The sequence below is a fragment of the Macrotis lagotis genome, chromosome 1, assembly GCF_037893015.1.
Source record: "Macrotis lagotis isolate mMagLag1 chromosome 1, bilby.v1.9.chrom.fasta, whole genome shotgun sequence".
Taxonomy (NCBI): Eukaryota; Metazoa; Chordata; class Mammalia; order Peramelemorphia; family Peramelidae; genus Macrotis; species Macrotis lagotis.
This window is the reverse complement of record NC_133658.1, coordinates 94317302-94335443: the sequence shown is the minus strand read 5'-3', so window position 1 is coordinate 94335443 and position 18142 is coordinate 94317302. Positions and strand designations below refer to the sequence as shown.

Sequence of the window (18142 nt, the reverse complement as noted above, 5' to 3'; positions counted from 1 at the left end):
AGTGAAAGAAATACTTACATCATTCATTAAGATAATATCCATGGAATCTTTAAGTAACAATTAATTTCAATTCAACAGATGCAAGACACTGTGCAAATAGTCAGGAAAAACAAAAATGAAAAATTATGCAGTTCTTGCCTGTCCTCAAGGAGCTTATAATCTAAGAAGAAAAGCATAACATCTAAATAAGTAGAATAGGAAATGGGGCATGATAGGAACAAAAAAAACATCTAGGGGGCAGCTAGGTGGTGCAGTGAATAGAGCATCAGCCCTGCAGTCAAGAGGACCTGAGTTCTAATCAGCCTCAGACACTTAATAATTACCTAGTTGTGTGAACCTAGGCAAGTCACTTAACCCCATTGCTTTGTAAAAAAAAAAACAACACAAAAGAAATATCTAGGAACATTTGAGAAGGGAGACAACAGTTTTGGATCCCAGTTGCAGGGGTATCATATGAGCTATGAGGAGATTGAAGTGGTCAGAAGAGGTAGAGAAAAAAAAGAAAAGGATGACGTGTTTATTTTAAATCACACACACAAAAAACAAATTATAAGATAATAAACTGATGTAGTAGATTTATCTTTTAAAAATTTGTCACCAACTTTTGGTTACCATTAGTTCCAAGAGAAATTTCTATTAAATGCTAATTTCTCCAGCTACAAAATAGAAAGCATAAAGTTACAGGACATTTCTGACATTTATCTGATGAGGTTTCAAACTCTTCACTGTCATGGGTTCAAATTAATGGCAGAGAAACAAGCTCATGGTCAGAAACTGAAATGAGACTTGACATTTTTTGTCATACAAGTCTAATATAACTTGACCCATCTCAATAGGCCTAGAAATGCTGACAATTAAGAATCTGTCTGTAAACTCATTATGATAGTCATTATGACAACACCACAGGGTTGTTTTGAGAATAAAATCAGATAAGGATTGTAGGATTCTTTGCAGAGTATAAAGCATTATATGTAGAAATGTTAGTTCTTAACATCATATTACATAATGAAAACTGTGATATTGACCCTAATCTCATCTGACCACTTTTCCATATCAGTATAAGGTAATTATGTCAAACTTACTATAAAATGACTACTGCGATGTCTGGGTAGGGCTCTCAGGAGAAACTCATTGTACTAAATCTGGTTTTAGCTAACATGATGCTAATAATAAGGAAGGGACTAAGCATTTATAGAAAACCTACTTTGTCCCCATTTTGCAGTTGAAGAAACTGAGGTAGAGAGTAGTTAAGTGACTTGTCCACATCATAGAGCTAGTAAATGCTTGAACTCGGTTCTTCCTGACTCCAAACTCAGCACCCTATTCACCATACCATCCGAATGCCACTTTAGTAATATGTATAATTACTACAGAGTTAACATATACACACATATACCCTTGATAGTTACTAAGTTTCAACATTAGTTATAAAATAAGAGAAAAACATTCTCTGTCAGTTGTTGAGTTTTTCAGCTTGTATCTGACTCTTCATGATCCAATTTGGGTTTTTTGGGGGGAAGATACTGGAGTAGTCTGCTATTTCCTTCTCCAGTTCATTTTATAGATGAAGAAACTAAGGCATACAATGTTAAATGATTTGCCTAGAGTCATACAGTTAGTATCTGTGGCCACATTTGAACTCAGGTATTTCTGATCCCAGCCCAAGTGCTCCATTCTAGCTACCTCTCTGTCAGGTTACTTTATTCTAAAACCATTTTGACCTTAATTTCCAAAGTATTTAATCTGTCAGACCAAAACCATTCATCTTGCAGAAATTAAGGTAACTATTTTATCATTCATTAATCATTCATTACCTACTTTCAATTCATACATATACTACTTATAGTTATAAAGACATGTTTTTCATCTCAATACTAAACCTTGAGAAATAACATGGCATATATTGTTTAAAGAACTGGCACGTACCAGTTATTTTTTTTTAGGTTTTTGCAAGGCAAATGGGGTTAAGTGGCTTGCCCAAGGCCACACAACTGGGTAATTATTAAGTGTCTGAGACCAGATTTGAACCCAGGTACTCCTGACTCCAGGGCCGGTGCTTTATCCACTGCGTCACCTAGCTGCCTCACCCCAGTTATTTTTAATATTTAAAAAAGTTTAATCTGAATAATTATAATTTTAGTGTAAAATACTTCTACTAATATTAGAATAATTAGAATATTAGTTCATCAATAACTATGCACCTATTATGTGATAAATACTGTGTAAGTAAAGGTAATTCTCTCTAATCCCCCAAAACAACAAAAAAGCAAAATAGTTCCTGCCCTCAGGAAGCTTATATTCTAAGGGAGGAGACAAGGGAAAACAGGCACATATGTAACTATAAAACACAAACCAAGGAGATAAGAAGTAATAGTAAGACAAGAGGTGTTAGGAAGAGGAGGTACAACCAAGAGGAACAGGAAAAGCTTTCTTTGGAGGTGAGTCATAATTCAGAAAGTAGGAATTAGAGAGTGCGTTTTCTACAAACTTGTGAAAAGTTTTTCTACAGCTTGTGAAAAGATTCAGAGGAAAGAAAAAAGGCCAGTGTGGCTGCACTGTGCAACATACCAAGGAAAGAGACATGTAATAAGGTTGGAAAGGTAGAACAGGGCAAGGTTGTGGAGAGTTTTAAATGCCAACCAGGGCAATTTATATCTGACTCTAAAAGAAATAAGGAGTCACTGGAGTTTAATGACTAGGGTGGAATGGTGTGGTCAGACTTGTCTTTTATCAGTTGAATTTGGACTTGAAAAAGAAAAATTTCTTAAGGCCTACATTTAAATAGATATTTTAAGGTGGGGTGGAAAAACTTACCTTTTCTGCTAAAAGTTCTCTGATCTTGCTTGCCTGGAGTCTAAATTTCATGAGTTGGGATTCCAAGGCTATGCATCTTTCCTTCCAATCTACGTTTCCTTCTGGTTCCAAAAGTTCCGCCATCTTTATTCTAGAAAGGAAGAAGGATTCAATAGATAAAATACCTTCTAGAATTCAGGAGAATTTGTTTCAGCATCTATTGATTACAGAAAATTACCTTCTATGTAATTGACTAGTATTCAATAAGTAAAAGTTGTCTTAAGAGATGGACTTATATATACATATATGTGTATATAGTTTTTATGTAATTAGATACTAGGTCATTTAATAAATTAAAACATTAAGATTTTGAATGCTGAAACATATTTTACAACTGACTGTGTTCAAATGAGTGGAAAAATTCCAGTTTCAGTCCTATCTCCACTCCTGTTTTGGTGATCTTGGACAGATCGCTTAATATCACTGGTTCTCAATCTTCCCAAGTATACAATGGAAAGAATGTCTTATTTATCTACAATATGTTCTTGTTCAGTCATGTCCAATTCTTAATATCCCCATTTGAAATTTTCTTGGTAAAGATACTACAGTGATTTTTCTATTTCCTTCTCCAGATCATTTACAGATGAGGAAACTAAGGCAAACAAGGTAAAGTGATTCGTCCTGGATCTGAGACTTGATTTGAATTCAGGAAGATGAGACTTCATCCTGTGCTCTGTCCACTGTCACCTAAACCTTGAGATACTATAGAAGTGTGAGCAGAATCCCCCTGGAAAACAAGAATACAAACTATACACTTTTATGTTTAATCTGAATTATTAACAGTTTCTTAAATCTAGGCAATCAACAAAATAATACATGAAGCCCTGATTTATACAAGTTTTTCTTAAGTATTAAGTACTCACATTGAAAATTTAATAATCCCTTAATGAGTTGGATCCAGCACACCCCTGAGTGTGATCATTAATATATGAATCTTGAAGGTTGAGATATGGGTGGAAAGTTGGACATCTAACTGTCATAAGACTGTCAATATCTAGTCAGATCACATATTTGAAAACACTTGGAAAGTATAAAAAGCACATTTAGATACCAGATGTTAGTGCAGTAGATAGAGCCTTGGAGTCAGGAGGATAGGAGTTCGAATCTGAACTCAGACACTTGACACTTACTAGCAGCGTGACCTTGGGCAAATCACTTAACCCTGATTGCCTCACATCCAGGGCCATCTCCATATTTGGCCACTGGACCCAGATGGCTCTGGAGGAGAAGGTGAGGCTGGTGACTTAGCACAGCATCCTCTCATTCAAATCCAATTCATGTGCTTGTCATGGCATCACCTCCCTGATCAATCAACAAATCAATTCATAAAAATCAGTCTATAATTTTTAAAAACTAATTCCTCTAAAACTTCTAGTCAGAGAAACAGTTCTAGTTTCACTGAGCAGCAATATCACAAAACAGGACTGTATTTGTGTTGAGGGTCAAGGTTTAGATATAAATTAAAATTTTTACTTGTCCATATTCTTCATTTAGTTAGGAAGAGCCTACTGTTTTCAGACCTGGACCCTAAAAGTATATTCAGTCATGTGTGACTGCTGCAATTATTATCAATTTAACAGACAGTAAAATTAACTCTTCTATCCAATATAGTTTAAATCTTGGGAGCTATACCTTAGAAGGAGAAAGCTTAAGGTTAAACAACCAGCATCTCACTAAATGGTTCTGAGGTCCTTAAATATGTGGCAGTTAGGTAGCTACGTGGATAAAGCACTGGGACTGAAATCACATAGATCTGGGTTCAAATGTGACCACAACACTTAAGATGTGTGACCCTGGGTAAGTCACTTAACCTCTGTTTGCCTAAAGTACCAAGAGAAAGAAATAGCAAATCACTTCAGTATCTTTACCTTGAAAGTACATCAGACACAACTGAACAAATATACAAAATTAGCACTTGATTTTAAGGGTAGCCTCATATTGTCCCAAGCTTTAAATGCCTTCTATTTTCATTTAGTTTAATATTAAGTGTCAACTGTATCACCTTGCCTTGGGTTATGTTCTGGGTATACAAAGAAAAAGAAAAAAACAATCCTTGCTGCCCTCAAGGAACTTGAATCTACTTACATACTACCAATTTGTTTTTATGAAGAAATTTCCCCTTCTATTTAATTGGGGATAATTATAACTGTACTATCTCCTCAGGGTATTTTGTAAACTTTACAAAACTAAAGGAACTGGAGTCTTTCTTATTATTATAGAAATGTAACATATTCAAATACAGTTTTAACTTTAAAGAATATAGGCCCATATGAAGTCCAAATCACAAGTATATCTATATTTCAGAGCCCTAAGATATCATTTTAATTGGAAATATAATGCTTTATGGTCTTTTTTTGTTCTATTTTAAATATGGAATTCTTCAATTTATTGGTGTTCATTAATTTCAAAGTAAAAAAATAAAATTTTGGTAAGTATCTCAGCTTATCCTCTTGACTAATTTCCTATTAAGTTTTTCATTTTCTATTCACTCAAAGATCCATTAATAATAACAATAACATGGAGATGGCTAGGTGGCACAGTGGATAGAGCACCGGCCCTGGAGTCAGGAGTACCTGAGTTCAAATCCGACCTCAGACACTTAATAATTACCTAGCTGTGTGGCCTTGGGCAAGTCACTTAACCTCATTGCCTTGTAAAAACCTAAAAAAACTCAAACAAACCCAATAACAATAACAAGAAAATTGATTTCCTGGTATGTCATTTGTGAACAAACCAGTCTTTGTATCAAAACTATGATTGAACTATGCAATATTTAATTCAATAATCATCTGTTAATTGCTTTATATGTAGCAGGTACTGTGTTTAACAATATATAAATTAATAGGCTTTTTTATAATATATCACAAAGAACCATTTCCCAAAGGTTATAATTGCATTATTATTAACAATAGCAATAGTTCAAATCTGTATAGTGCTTTAAAGTACACAAAATGCCTTCTTCTCAACAATTCTAAGAGGCAGGTAGTACAATTAATTGCAATTCAAATCTTAAAAGATGAGGAAATTGAAATTTATATAGGTTACATGATTTTCCCATGGTCACATTATCAGGTGTGAGAGTCAGGATTGGAATCTTGTTCTCAAGATTCAAGATCTGGAATACTTTTTTCTATACCATTATTAAGTGAATTTATACAACAATCATGAAAATAAAAATTAGATATGTATCAATGGATCTACCAAAATAGATCTAAAACCTCATTGTAATTAAAGGGAACATGATTAGAATGGCTTATTTAATTGGATGCTAACTTCTTTTGTCTCTCTTCCTGGTCTCCATTCCTTCCTATCATTTCTTTTCCCAGTCATTTTTCTAGATCTCATCCTAACACAGATCTTTCTCATTATCCGTATTAGAACCAATTCTCATTAAAGTACGAATAATGCCATTGCTACAATCAGTTATCTGTTACTTCATCTACCAACTACTTTGCTTATTATCTCCAGACCATGCAGGATATAAGAGAGCATTGATGAAACATTTTCACAGGTAAACTTAAGCCTTGAATCAGTCATACTATAGTAACCTGATATGAGAGCAGACTTCTAGTCTTTAGGCAATAAGAGGTATCCTTTTGACACTGGAAAATTTTTCTCTGGTTCAATAATTGTGCTGCTGGACTGATCAATTTCAAAAATCATTTATTATTAGTTATTACACCACCAGAATAATCAATTAGCTTATCTTGAAGTTTTAATAAATGCTACACTCAGGGGCACCTAGGTGGCACAGTGTATAGAACACCGACCCTGAAGTCAGGTTCAAATTCGGCCTCAGACACTTAATAATGACCTAGCTGTGTGGCCTTGGGCAAGCCACTTAACCCCATTGCCTTGCAAAAAATAAACCTAAAAAAAATAATAAATGCTACACTCATTTATCTATACAGTGGGGCCATTTATATTGGGGTTTCTCCCTATTAACTTGGAGAATTCAATTGTTAACTTTGAACTATCATTTAGAAAAGGTAATAAAAATGAAATACTTTTAAATCTTACTCAAGCCACTTAACAATGAAGGTAAATACATTTAGAAACTTAGGATTGATTGCTCAGTGGTGTCTGCTATTATCAGCCTGGTTGCAATGCCCTTGCAACTTTTTTTAACTTTCTCAGGGAATCTAAACAACATCCATATGAAATACAGCCTGTGTTACTGCTCAGTTTCCTTGTTTAATATCTATAAAAATGTGTAAATAAATTTCTTTTGACCCTAAAAAAAAGAAACTTAGATTCCTCTCTCCCTTAAAAATTCAGTTCAAGCAACACCTTTAACTAGAAATCATCTCTTATCTCTCCAAACCAATGCCTTCCTTCCCAAATTTCCTTGTAATGAAATATATAGATATAAAATACAATATTATAATTTATGCAGGTATATGTACATGTGTGTACACACACATTTAATATATATATGTAAATCCATGCTTTTAAGGGACTCATTTGCTAAGCATACATATATATGTACATATACATATACATATAGAAATTTCAATTAAAAGCTAAAGAAAAAGCAGATTATAATTTATCTTCTTTAATGTCACTTCCATTGATAAAATTATAATTATTATTTCTGCAGTTAAATACAAGTTGACAATGCCAAAGGCTCTGGTATCAGAAGTTTCTTGTCTGGATCTTCTTTGATTAATGAGGAAGTAGGAGAGAAAGGAAGAAGTGAGTATGTAGGCAGAATGTACACATGGGTGCATCCCCTTGATGATGACTGGGAGCCAGATTAATGGTCTGGGAGGCACTATCATTCTAGGAGCTATTGGGTTTTACCTGCCCATTAGCAGGTGGTCTGCAAAAATCCTTGATTGATTGTATACATTAAAGTAACAGAAGAGTCTGCTGATAGTACCACCTCCCTCCATTTGATACTTCATTCTCTTTTTCTTTGCTTTGATCTAATAAGAACTGTTGTCCCTTTTACCTCTCACTCTTCTCGGACAATACTTAGAGTTTGCTTCTTTTATATGCCCTCTCTCTTTCTAATCTTCACTTAGCTTTATCCACTAGCTCCTTCTCTATTGCTCCTTGTTCTTCTCTAAAAATAAAACAAACAAAACTTTATTTTTGTCCTATCATTCTCTCAAGCAATTATGTTACATCTCACTCTTAGGAGCCAAATTCTTAGAATAAGCTGCCTACAGTAGTTGGCCCCGCTTGCTCACCTCTCACTTACTTCTTAATCCTTGCAGTCTAGAATGAAACTAGGCTGTTTTCCAAAGTCACTAAAGGATTTCTCACTACGTTCTCCAAGATTATTTCGCAGTCTAAAATTGAACCCTTTATCTTTCTCTCAATGTCTCCCTTCTTCCTAATTTTCCTGTTACTCCTGGCGATACTGCCATTTTCCTAGTCACCTATAACATAGGTGCCACCCACAAGACTCTACTATCTACATATCCTATCCATTGCCAGGTTCTGTTCATCCTTCTTTGCTGACATCTCTTGAATATGTCCTCTTTTCGCTTCTGACACAGTTACCACCCTAATGCAGGCCATCATTATCTCACAGTTGGGCTACTGCAATAGTCTCCTGCCTTAAGCTTCTCTCTACTCCAGTTCATCCTCTATTCAGCTGAAATAATATTTGTAAAGTGCTTAGTACAGTGACTGACACAGAGTAGGTACTTCACAAAAGTTTCCTTCCTTTCCTTCCCCCTTCCGTTGCCAAAGGGATTTTTTAAAATTTCAGATCTGCCCACATCACCCTTCTGGAATTCAATAAACTCTAATGACTCTGGTTACCTATGAGATAAAACATAAAATCCACTATGTGACCTTTAAAGTCCTTCATAACCTGGACCCTTCCTACTTCAGTCTTCTTATACTTTACTCCTTTCCATATATTTTATGATCCAGAAACACTGATTTCCTTGTTCGTTCTCTTATTCACAATACTCCATCTCAAAACTCTAAGCCTCTTTACTTACTGACCTCTGTGACTGGATTGATCTCCCTACTCATCTCTATTTCTTCTTGGCTTCTTTGATATTTTCATTCAAATCCCACTTTCTATGAGAGTAGAAAATATATCTTCTGGGATGCAGTCCTTTCCTTCTGAGATTACCTTTCATTCATTCATTCATTCTTTCTCTTTGTCTTAAACATATGTGTATATACATATATATATGTATATATTGTATGTATAGAGTTGTGTGTTGTCTCTACCATTATTTGTGGGTAGAAACTGCTTCTTCATTTCTTTGTAATTTAGTATTACAAAACCTGTTGACTTAATTTCTATATATTCTCTCCTTCCTAGTTTTTTGTGACAATTCTCTTTCTAGTTTCCCTCTTATCTGACTGTTCCTCATCATTCTCCTTTGTGGGATGACAATGCACATCCTTTCCACTAAGCCATGGTGCCCAACAGAGTGATGAGGTCCTTTTCTTTTCCTTCTCTCTAATTCTCTCTTCAGGACCTCATTAACTTTAATGAGTTTAAGGATCTTCTTTATACAGATTCTATATATCTAGCCTTCATCTCTCTCCTGAACTCCAATCTCACAACACCAGTTGTCTATGGAGTATCTCTACCTGGGTAGATGTCCCATAGGTATCAAAATTAGCATGTCTAAAATACAATTGATTATCTTTTTCTCTAAACTGATCCCTACCTTCTTTATTTCTGTAGTGTGCACTTTTCTAGTCAAACAGGTTTGTAATCTATCGTATAAACTCTTCCCATTCCCTAAATCTACATATCCAGTTACCAACTCTTTGATATTAGACACCTTTTCAATGCCTTAACTCCACTCAGAGTCATCATCCCAGCTCAAGCCCTTGCCAACTCTAACCTGGACAATTATCATATCCATTTAAATGTTCTCCCTGCCTCCATTTTCTCCCCTATCTGATCCATCCTCTACGTGGTTGCCAAATGTATATTTGTAAAGTACAGATCTTATGTCACACCTAGGCTCAAAAATGCATCAGTGCCTCCTTATTGCCTTGACATTTAAAGCTATTCACATCCTATTTTTCTAGACATACTTTCCATGATTCTCCCTTATGCATTTGGCCCACTGTTGTATCCCATGTATGAGATCCCTTCTCTCTCTACTGCCTCTGGACCTCTTTCCACAGGCTGACCCCCTTGCCATGAATCCTTTTCCTCTTCACAACTACTTAGAATGTATAGGTATAATCTATTCTACTTTGTAATGAGCCCTTTCCTGATTTCATCAGTTCTTAGTTCTAATTGTGCCTTACCTGAAAACATATATGCTACATAAATATAAATGTATGTGTATATATATATATATATTTGAATTTACTTAGCTGTGAATATTTTATACTCTATAGTAGAGTGTAAGTTCCTTGTGGGCAAAGACTTCATTTTTGTCTTTGTATCCCCAATGCTTACCATAACACACGGTGGCTGCTACATAAATGCTTGTGAAATTAACCTGACCTTTTTTTTTACCTATGACATCTATGATGTTATATTCTTTTCATTAAATTTTATTTGTTCCCTCTTCTCCCTCCCTTGATGATCTCCACTCCAGTCATAAGCTTTGATTGGAAAACTTCTAAATTTTCCTCCCACATCTCTCTGCTGAACTCCAGATTGTCATTTCTAGATGACTCTAATTGCTCATCCCTTTGAGGAAATGTTCAAAACACAATCATTGCCTTCCTCTTCAAAAGCAAACAAAACCCCAAAAGAAAAAATAACCTACTTCTTCTTTCCTTCTCTATTTCTGTTGATAACATCCACCATTTTCCTAATCACTCCTACTTGAAACCTTCAAGTATTTTTCCACAAAATCACAGAATCTCACCTGTATCTGATAAGTCCCTTCTACAACACATCTAACAATAAGTTATCCAGCCTTTGCCCAAACACCACACAACCTTTCAAGGGAGCTCATTCCACTTTAGGACATTTATGATTCTTAGGAAGTACATTGAGGCAAGACCTGTCCCTCTGCAAATTGTACCTGTTCTGTTCTAATCACTCTTCCATGACTAGTCTCTTTCCCTGTAAGGAGGCTCTTTCTCTTCTTGCAGGCTTAGGTCATATTACTTTTTTGGACTCAGTTTTTTGACTCACAGAATCGTTGGCAGAACACTAAACTCATCAGGCCTTGCTGCCTATACTTTAATCATTTGCTAAATTCTACTTTGGCAACTTTTCTCACCTGCTATCTTTCTATTTTCTATTTTCTATTTCCATTGCCAGAATCTTAGTGAAGACCTTTGTTACCACTTGTTTAAACAAAACTGTAATGGCTTCCTATCTCTTCATCTCAAGTATCTCTCCAACTAATTTATCTTACATACCACTATGAAATTAATATTCCTGAATAGCTCTCATCATACTACTCTCCTTTTTTTTAGGTTTGGTTTTTTTTTTTTGCAAGGCAAATGGGGTTAAAGTGGCTTGCCCAAGGCTTCACAGCTAGGTAATTATTAAGTGTCTGAGGCTGGATTTGAACTCTGGTACTCCTGACTTCAGGGCTGATTCACTGCACCACCTAGCCACCCCCACTATGCCACCTAGCCGCCCCCTACTCTCCTTTTCAAAGAATTTTAATATCCCCTGTTGTTTATGGAAAGTTTTAACTCCAGTTTGGTGGTGGAGGATAGAGTGCTAGGCTTGGAGTTAGGAAACCTGCAATTCAATCTTGCCTCATAAATTTACTACTTTTTGATTCTGGGCAAATCACTTATATTCTCTGCCTGGGTTTCCTTATCTATAAAATGAAGGCGTTAGATGATGATATCTCAATTCCCATCTATGTCTAACCTATGATCATACTATATTCTTCAGCCTAGCATTCAAGTTCCTCTATGATTTGAGCCTTAACTCTTATTATATTAACATATCATTTTGCTAGACAACCTGTTATTCCCTATCATGTTCCATGCTTTCCTGCCTCTGCTCCTTTGCTCACAACTTTCATTAAACCCAAAAGGGTTTCTCCTCCACTTCTATCATTTTGCTAAACAATTTACCACTCCCTAACATGCTCCATGCTTTCCTGACTCTGCACCTTTGTTCACACCTTTTATTACATGCAAAAAGGTTTCTCCTCTGGTTGAAAATTCTATTCACCCATCCTTCAAAGATCCTTTCTAAGGCCATCTCTTTCATGAATCTCTGGTCTGCCTAGCCAGAAGTAAACTCATCTTCCTCTAAACACTCATAGCACTTAATTTTACACTCTTTTGAATTGTGCTTTTGTAAATAAATGATCTCCTCCCCTCAGTACTTTCCTCCCAAAACATGTTTGCTAATATGCTAATTTCAACTTTAAATAAAACATAAGCAGTTTTGAAATGTATCAAATAATTTACTTTAAATACTTTAAGATTCAAGGAAATCAAGAGTAAAATGTTTTCCCATGAATAAGTAATTATGAAATACAGGATAAAATGGGAAATTAAACTAAATTTCAAGTATAGACTACAAGTGGATTCAAAGAAGTTTGCAACAGTATTATCATAAGTATGGATTCTGCAATCCAAAAAGAACAAATATTTGTTAATTGAATAATAACACTGTGTTAAGTATTGAGAATATAGAGAAAGAATAAAACTCATCTCCCATTCTGAATGAGCTACCAGTATAATGAAGGAGACAAACTAAAAATAACTATGGGTAAATAAGATATGTACAGGGTAAATGAGAGACAATGAGAGGGAATCAGGCAGCACTTCTTGGAGAAGGTGGAACTTTAGCTGAGACTATAAAGAAGCCAGGCAGAGGTGAAAAGAATTGGTGGAAGACATGGGACAGTTTGTAATTTTGTCAGGAGGAAGAAGAGAATACTTATCTGAACATGTGAGACATTCTATTTCCATCTGAGGTTATTTTTTGTTAAAATATAAAATGTACTGGCAGATTGTGATTTTTGACAAATTTGGGACAGTGCAGATAGGAATACCATCTGAAGGAGAAAAAAATCTGCTTTTGCTAAACTATGATGCTCTAAGGACAAGAGTGGTATATTACTAATATGTCAACACTTTAAAATGCTTTTATTTATTTTAAGTTGAAATCAGCATATTAGTAAATTTTTGGGGGGGGAAAGCAGGAGAGAAGATTGGTTATATACATGAGCATCATTCAAAATAGTGGATGGCTCATAGGCAATAATGGCAGCTTGGCCACCTGATTTCACCATTATTTGTCCTAATGTTATTCTGGTTTGTTAGTTATACAGAGGACCTGCTATGTAGAGATCATTAAAGTTCTTTCTTTGATCAGTCATGACTGACTCTTCATGACCCCTTTTGTGTTTTTCTCTGCAAAGACAATAAAATGGTTTGTCATTTTCTACACCAGCTCATTTTTATAGTTGGAGGAACTGAGGCAAAATGGTAAAGTGACTTGTCCACAATCACACAGCTAGTAGGTGTCTGAGATCAGATTTGAACTCAGAAAGATAAGTCTTCCTGGCCCCTCTTATAGCTCAAGTAAGGATTCATAAGGAGTCAAGATTGAATGATAGAACTCTTCTTTTTTTTTGGTCTCCATTTCTATACTTAACTGACCAGTTGTAAATTCTGTGACCAGTTGTTATATAAATAGTTGAAAACATTTTAAATTTGAAAATAACTTTATGGTGGAGTGCCAGTGATTGATACCACTTAGACTCAGATTTTCCAAACATCCCCAGGGACTTTTGGAAATATTTACTGACATAAAATAAATTGTTTACAATTGTGGAGTGAATGATTTTTTTTCCCTTTCAATCTCTACTTCCTGTTTCTGTCCCAAATTCCCCAAAAGGAAGAGGGAAAGAAAAATAGAGTTCATCTACTAAAGCTCACTCTGGCTATCTAAATTTGCAGTCCATCTGTATATCTCTGAGTTCTATGTAGGAAGAAAATGTGTTATTCCTTTTCTCCCTTCCCAAAACAGAAGAGATGTGTCCTTTTTTACCATTTTGTTTAAAGAAATCTTTCCTACACACACATATATATATATATGACTAATTCCAATTTTAATTTAATGTGGGTGGGGGTGGGAAGGGACTGGTCAAAGACACTGACTAGATTGTTACATTTGTGTCTTTTCATATGCTTTTGGTTACTACTTTGTTTTATGTTTGTGTGTATATGTATAGATTTTTTGCTATCTATAAAATGCGTTATCATTTAGAATATTCACAGTATTTCTGGGGAGAGTATTTTGTCCTGTCACTTCTGTGACAGTTCAACATTGGAAGAGAACTGGTAACCTTAAAAATAACAGTTTGTGGCAGCTTCGGTTAATGTTTTCTTAAAGTTTTTAACATTTTTACCCCTGAAATCTTAGTGGGTGGAACAAGAAACAAAAGTGACATAAGCGCTAGGTTCTGCGTGGTTAACTTTACAAGCAAGGGAGAAGTTTTAAAATGCACACTGTTGCTATGAAAAGTATAATTTGTCTAACTTTTCCCTCAGGGAAAGTCTCGGTCACCTGACAATCCCCAAGACCCTCCTCTCCCCCCCTCCACTCCCCATCCCCGTTTACTCACAAGAGCGAGGAAGAGGCATGGGGCGTCCAAGTAGGCAGGAGACCCCCGGCTAGAGAAAGCGCTTTGAGCCCACTCGGGGGGCAGCAGAGAAAAGGGGAGTGACTGGGGTCAGGGGAGTTTAATTCATCCAACCAAGGAGAGCATGGCAAGGGGCGATCGCAGTCCGGAGCCGAGCCCCTTGGCCCACCGCCAAGGCGCACTGGCACGGATCAGTGGGAGTCGGAGAAGGAAAGGCACGGCGTGGGAAGCGGATGGGGGGTCCCCGGGGCGGAGGCCGACCCGTTTCATGCCCCGGTCCGGGGCCTCCTGAGGGTTCCCCTGCCCCTGGTGGAGCGGCAGCTTCTGTCTCCCAAGAGGACTGCCTGGCACGCGACCTCGGAGAGGGATGTCCTGGCCAAAGCGGGGCCGGGGGCGCAGAGAAGTTGGGGGGGGGTCTCGGACTTGACGACCGACCTACCTGTGCTGCTCTCCTCCGGGCGCCGCTGGTCCCGGGGCTCCGGGACTGTCCGCGCCCCCTCTCCTCCAGCCCACCTACTCCCGGAGTCAGGCGGGCCCGCCTCTCTGACCGATGCCTGGGGAGGCCAATGAGGAGCTGGGGCCGGGCCCCTGCGTCATCGGAGGGGCGTGGCCAGGACGACCCCCTCCCCACCTCCCCTTCCCCCCGCGGTCCGAGCCCTCCGGCCCTGGGACCTGGCCCAGCCCTTTCTAAGAATCTCCCTCTCTTGCTTCGGTCCTGGGGCCCAATTCTGGACAGAGCTCCCGGTTCAGTTGCTAATCCGGACCCCGACCCACCAGGGCCGACCACCAGAGTCCCTTCGCTCAGTTTACACAGCTGGCAAATGGGAATGACAGAGTTTTCCCTTCCGCGGGGGGTTTCTGAGTTGGCTTTGTTTTAAGACCGCACTACCAGTCCCAAGGAGATAAAGTATTGCGAAACAACGAGGACCTCCGAGGACAGGCACACTTCCTACCAGGGAAAGACCATCGCGCCGGAATCGGGCGTTCATATTTCTTCCAGATGAGCCCCAATTCTGAACCAGATCCATGCAACCCCCACACATCCCATTCTTCCTGCCCTGTGTGGGAGCTGCTGCTGAACAGCACATGCCATCCTGTCTCCAAGCCCTTTCACCAACCTAGCATGCCCATCCGGGTCCGGGTTTATAGGGAAGGCAGGAGTTAAATAAACAGTTTAAATATCTTGCACCAAATTGCTAGGTCACTAATGGCCAAGCACGAGAGGATCCTTACATACAAACGGTGGAAATCGCTTCCATTTTGGAGCCGAAAACCCTAAAGGGCTGTGGATTAAGTGAGAGGGAGCAAGGAAGAGCCATGGGGCGTCCAAATAGGCAGGAGACCCCCAGCTACAGAAAGCGCTTTGAGCCCACTTGGGGGGCAGCAGAGAAAAAGGGAGTGACCCGGATCAAAGGATTTTAATTTTAATTAATTCAAAGAAAGCTTTTAAAGCAAATCAGTTATCATCTCAAGATTCAGGATCAGTTTACTTAACTTCTGGGAAAAAAATACTCAAAAACTTCTTTTCTGATTGTTACAGAGAGTCCAGTGGAAGGGGCAGGCATGGAGTCTGACTGTGCCAGCCCTAAACACAAAGTGAATTTCAAGTTTGTTTTTTTGTTGCAGCAGCAGCAGATCCAAAATGTGTTAACTGTTTAATATTTTTTAAAAAAAAACTTTCTCTTTAATTAGAATGATGATGAAAGAAGACAGGAGACTGGCTTCCTGATTTCATTCCTGTGGGCATTCCACCACTGATGCAGATCCCAACCCATCCACACCTTCTCATCCTCTGAAATTCCTGTCCATTGACTGCCATAAATCCCTCTTACAGGAGCTACATCACATCCTGCCCAAGTCATCATCGCTAATAGATTGCAGATGAATTACTCTCACTGTGTCTCTCCAACGTTGAATACCAGAGGATTTTTTTTCAAGTAAAACTGGATATAAAAATCAATGTGGAAGAGAGACTCTCCTATTGTGATGAATTATTAACTAGATTTCCCCCCAACATAGAATGCCAGAGAATTTTTTCAAGTAAGACTATATTTAAAAAACCAGTGTGAGAGACTCTACTATTGTGATGAATTATTAACTTGGGAAATGACTAGATTTCCCCCATAAAGCAATAGTATTTAGGAGCCTAGATTGAAGGTGGAAGGGATCTTTAAAGATCTTGAATATTCTAACATTTTGCAGATGAGGAAAATGAGGTTTCATAGAGGTTATTTGTCCAGAGTCATATAGGCAGTATGAAATGGTATGCATATTAAATAGTGTCATTTGGTTCTGAATTTAGCATACACTTTTCTCCCACACTGCATAGATAATCATATGATACTTTAATCTCCCTAGGATCTCACAAATGTGGCTGCTCACTACATGGGTATAGATTATAATCCACTTTTACCTTGATACGAAGGTTGGACAAGTTGGTGGCTGACATCCCTACCAACTCTGAAATTATATGAGACTGTGTCCTTGGATAAATCTTCCATAAAGAACATTGCCAATTTACCAGAGACCTTTCACTTGTTGACTTATGTGTACCAATGCAGTATTTCAGCTTTCCTCTATATGTAAACTGATTGGTCTTCCTCTCCAAGAATGCATTTCCTTGATAATGTCTTTTTTTAATGATTCATTTTTTTTAACTTAATCTTGTTCCTTTAACCCCTTCCCTACACATAACCACTTCAAACAGCATGTCATCTACCCCACTGTTGTGCCTACTCTTCTCAAATGGAACAGCATGGTTAATATTAGAATCTAAAGACTATCTGTGACTTTAATCTGCACCTAGCTCTGGATTATACACCTATCCACAATAGACATCTTACTCTCTGCTCTGCTTCTTGGCTTGCAAGACTCTATCCCTCCTCTTAGCCTCTACCTTCACTTTCCAATTCTTTCTCTGGAAGCAGTACTTGAACAAATATTAGTGTTGCTTCTAGAAACAGACATGACTACTGATTGCCCTGTGGTTCCTTTATCATTTTTGTCCCAAAAATGCCCTTCCTGACCACCATTATTTATGTATGTTGTCTTTCCCTATTAAAAAAGTAAACTCTTCAAAGGTCGGGATTGTTTCACTTTAGCATTAGTATGGTGCTTGGAATAAAGTAGGTGCTGAATAAATATTTATTCTTTCAAAAGACATTTAAGCAATGGTCCCCCCTGATACAGTGACTGTATTTGATGGTGTATATCACATAAATCATCATCACTTTTTGATTCCCCCTTTTTTTGTGTACAAGTCATTACTAGCAATACATTGATGTCTCTTTTCACCCATCATGAATCTCTTTATTAACCTGTTTGAATCCATTGAAATTTTTATTCTTCACCATGGTGTTAACAAATCTGTGGTCATATGATGTCTATGGAAAAATATTGGTTGAAAAGAAAGATTCAGAGTATTCCAATTTCCCAAATAGAACTGGACTCAAGGGAGCCTTGATTTCTAATCCTACCTCTGACACTTACTAGATGAATGGCTCCGGACAAGTCATTTAACCTTAACTGATAAATGAAGATAATAATAACCTGTGGCTTATAGTTCCACACCCAAAGGACTCTAGCTCTCACAGACTGGCTTTATCCTCAAAACCTGATCCTAAAGGGATCCATTTCCAGATATGAGGATTATTAATACCCCCTACACTGGAATAAAACTCCAGGAAAACCTCTGAATAAAGCACAGGTATGGCTCACATTTCCTCTACAAAGGAATTCAGTATACAATATGGTTTCAGGTAGAGGATGGA

The 18142-nt window shown here is 37.5% G+C and overlaps 1 protein-coding gene across 3 annotated transcripts in view; it reads right to left on the bottom strand.

Moving 5' to 3' along the window:
- Positions 1–14896, bottom strand: part of PLEKHH2 (pleckstrin homology, MyTH4 and FERM domain containing H2) — a 124002-nt gene extending 109106 nt beyond the window's left edge. For 2 of the 3 annotated variants that reach the window (XM_074204804.1, XM_074204828.1), the window contains exons 1-2: positions 14812–14896; positions 2815–2944 (exon numbers count right to left, since the gene is read on the bottom strand). In XM_074204804.1, coding sequence (XP_074060905.1) covers positions 2815–2937 — 123 coding nt within the window. In that variant the 5' untranslated portion in view covers positions 2938–2944; positions 14812–14896. Of the gene's footprint in view, positions 1–2814; positions 2945–14354; positions 14511–14811 lie in introns of those variants that run through there. The other variant, XM_074204812.1, reaches the window with a different exon arrangement.
- Between the last annotated feature and the right edge of the window lie 3246 nt (positions 14897–18142).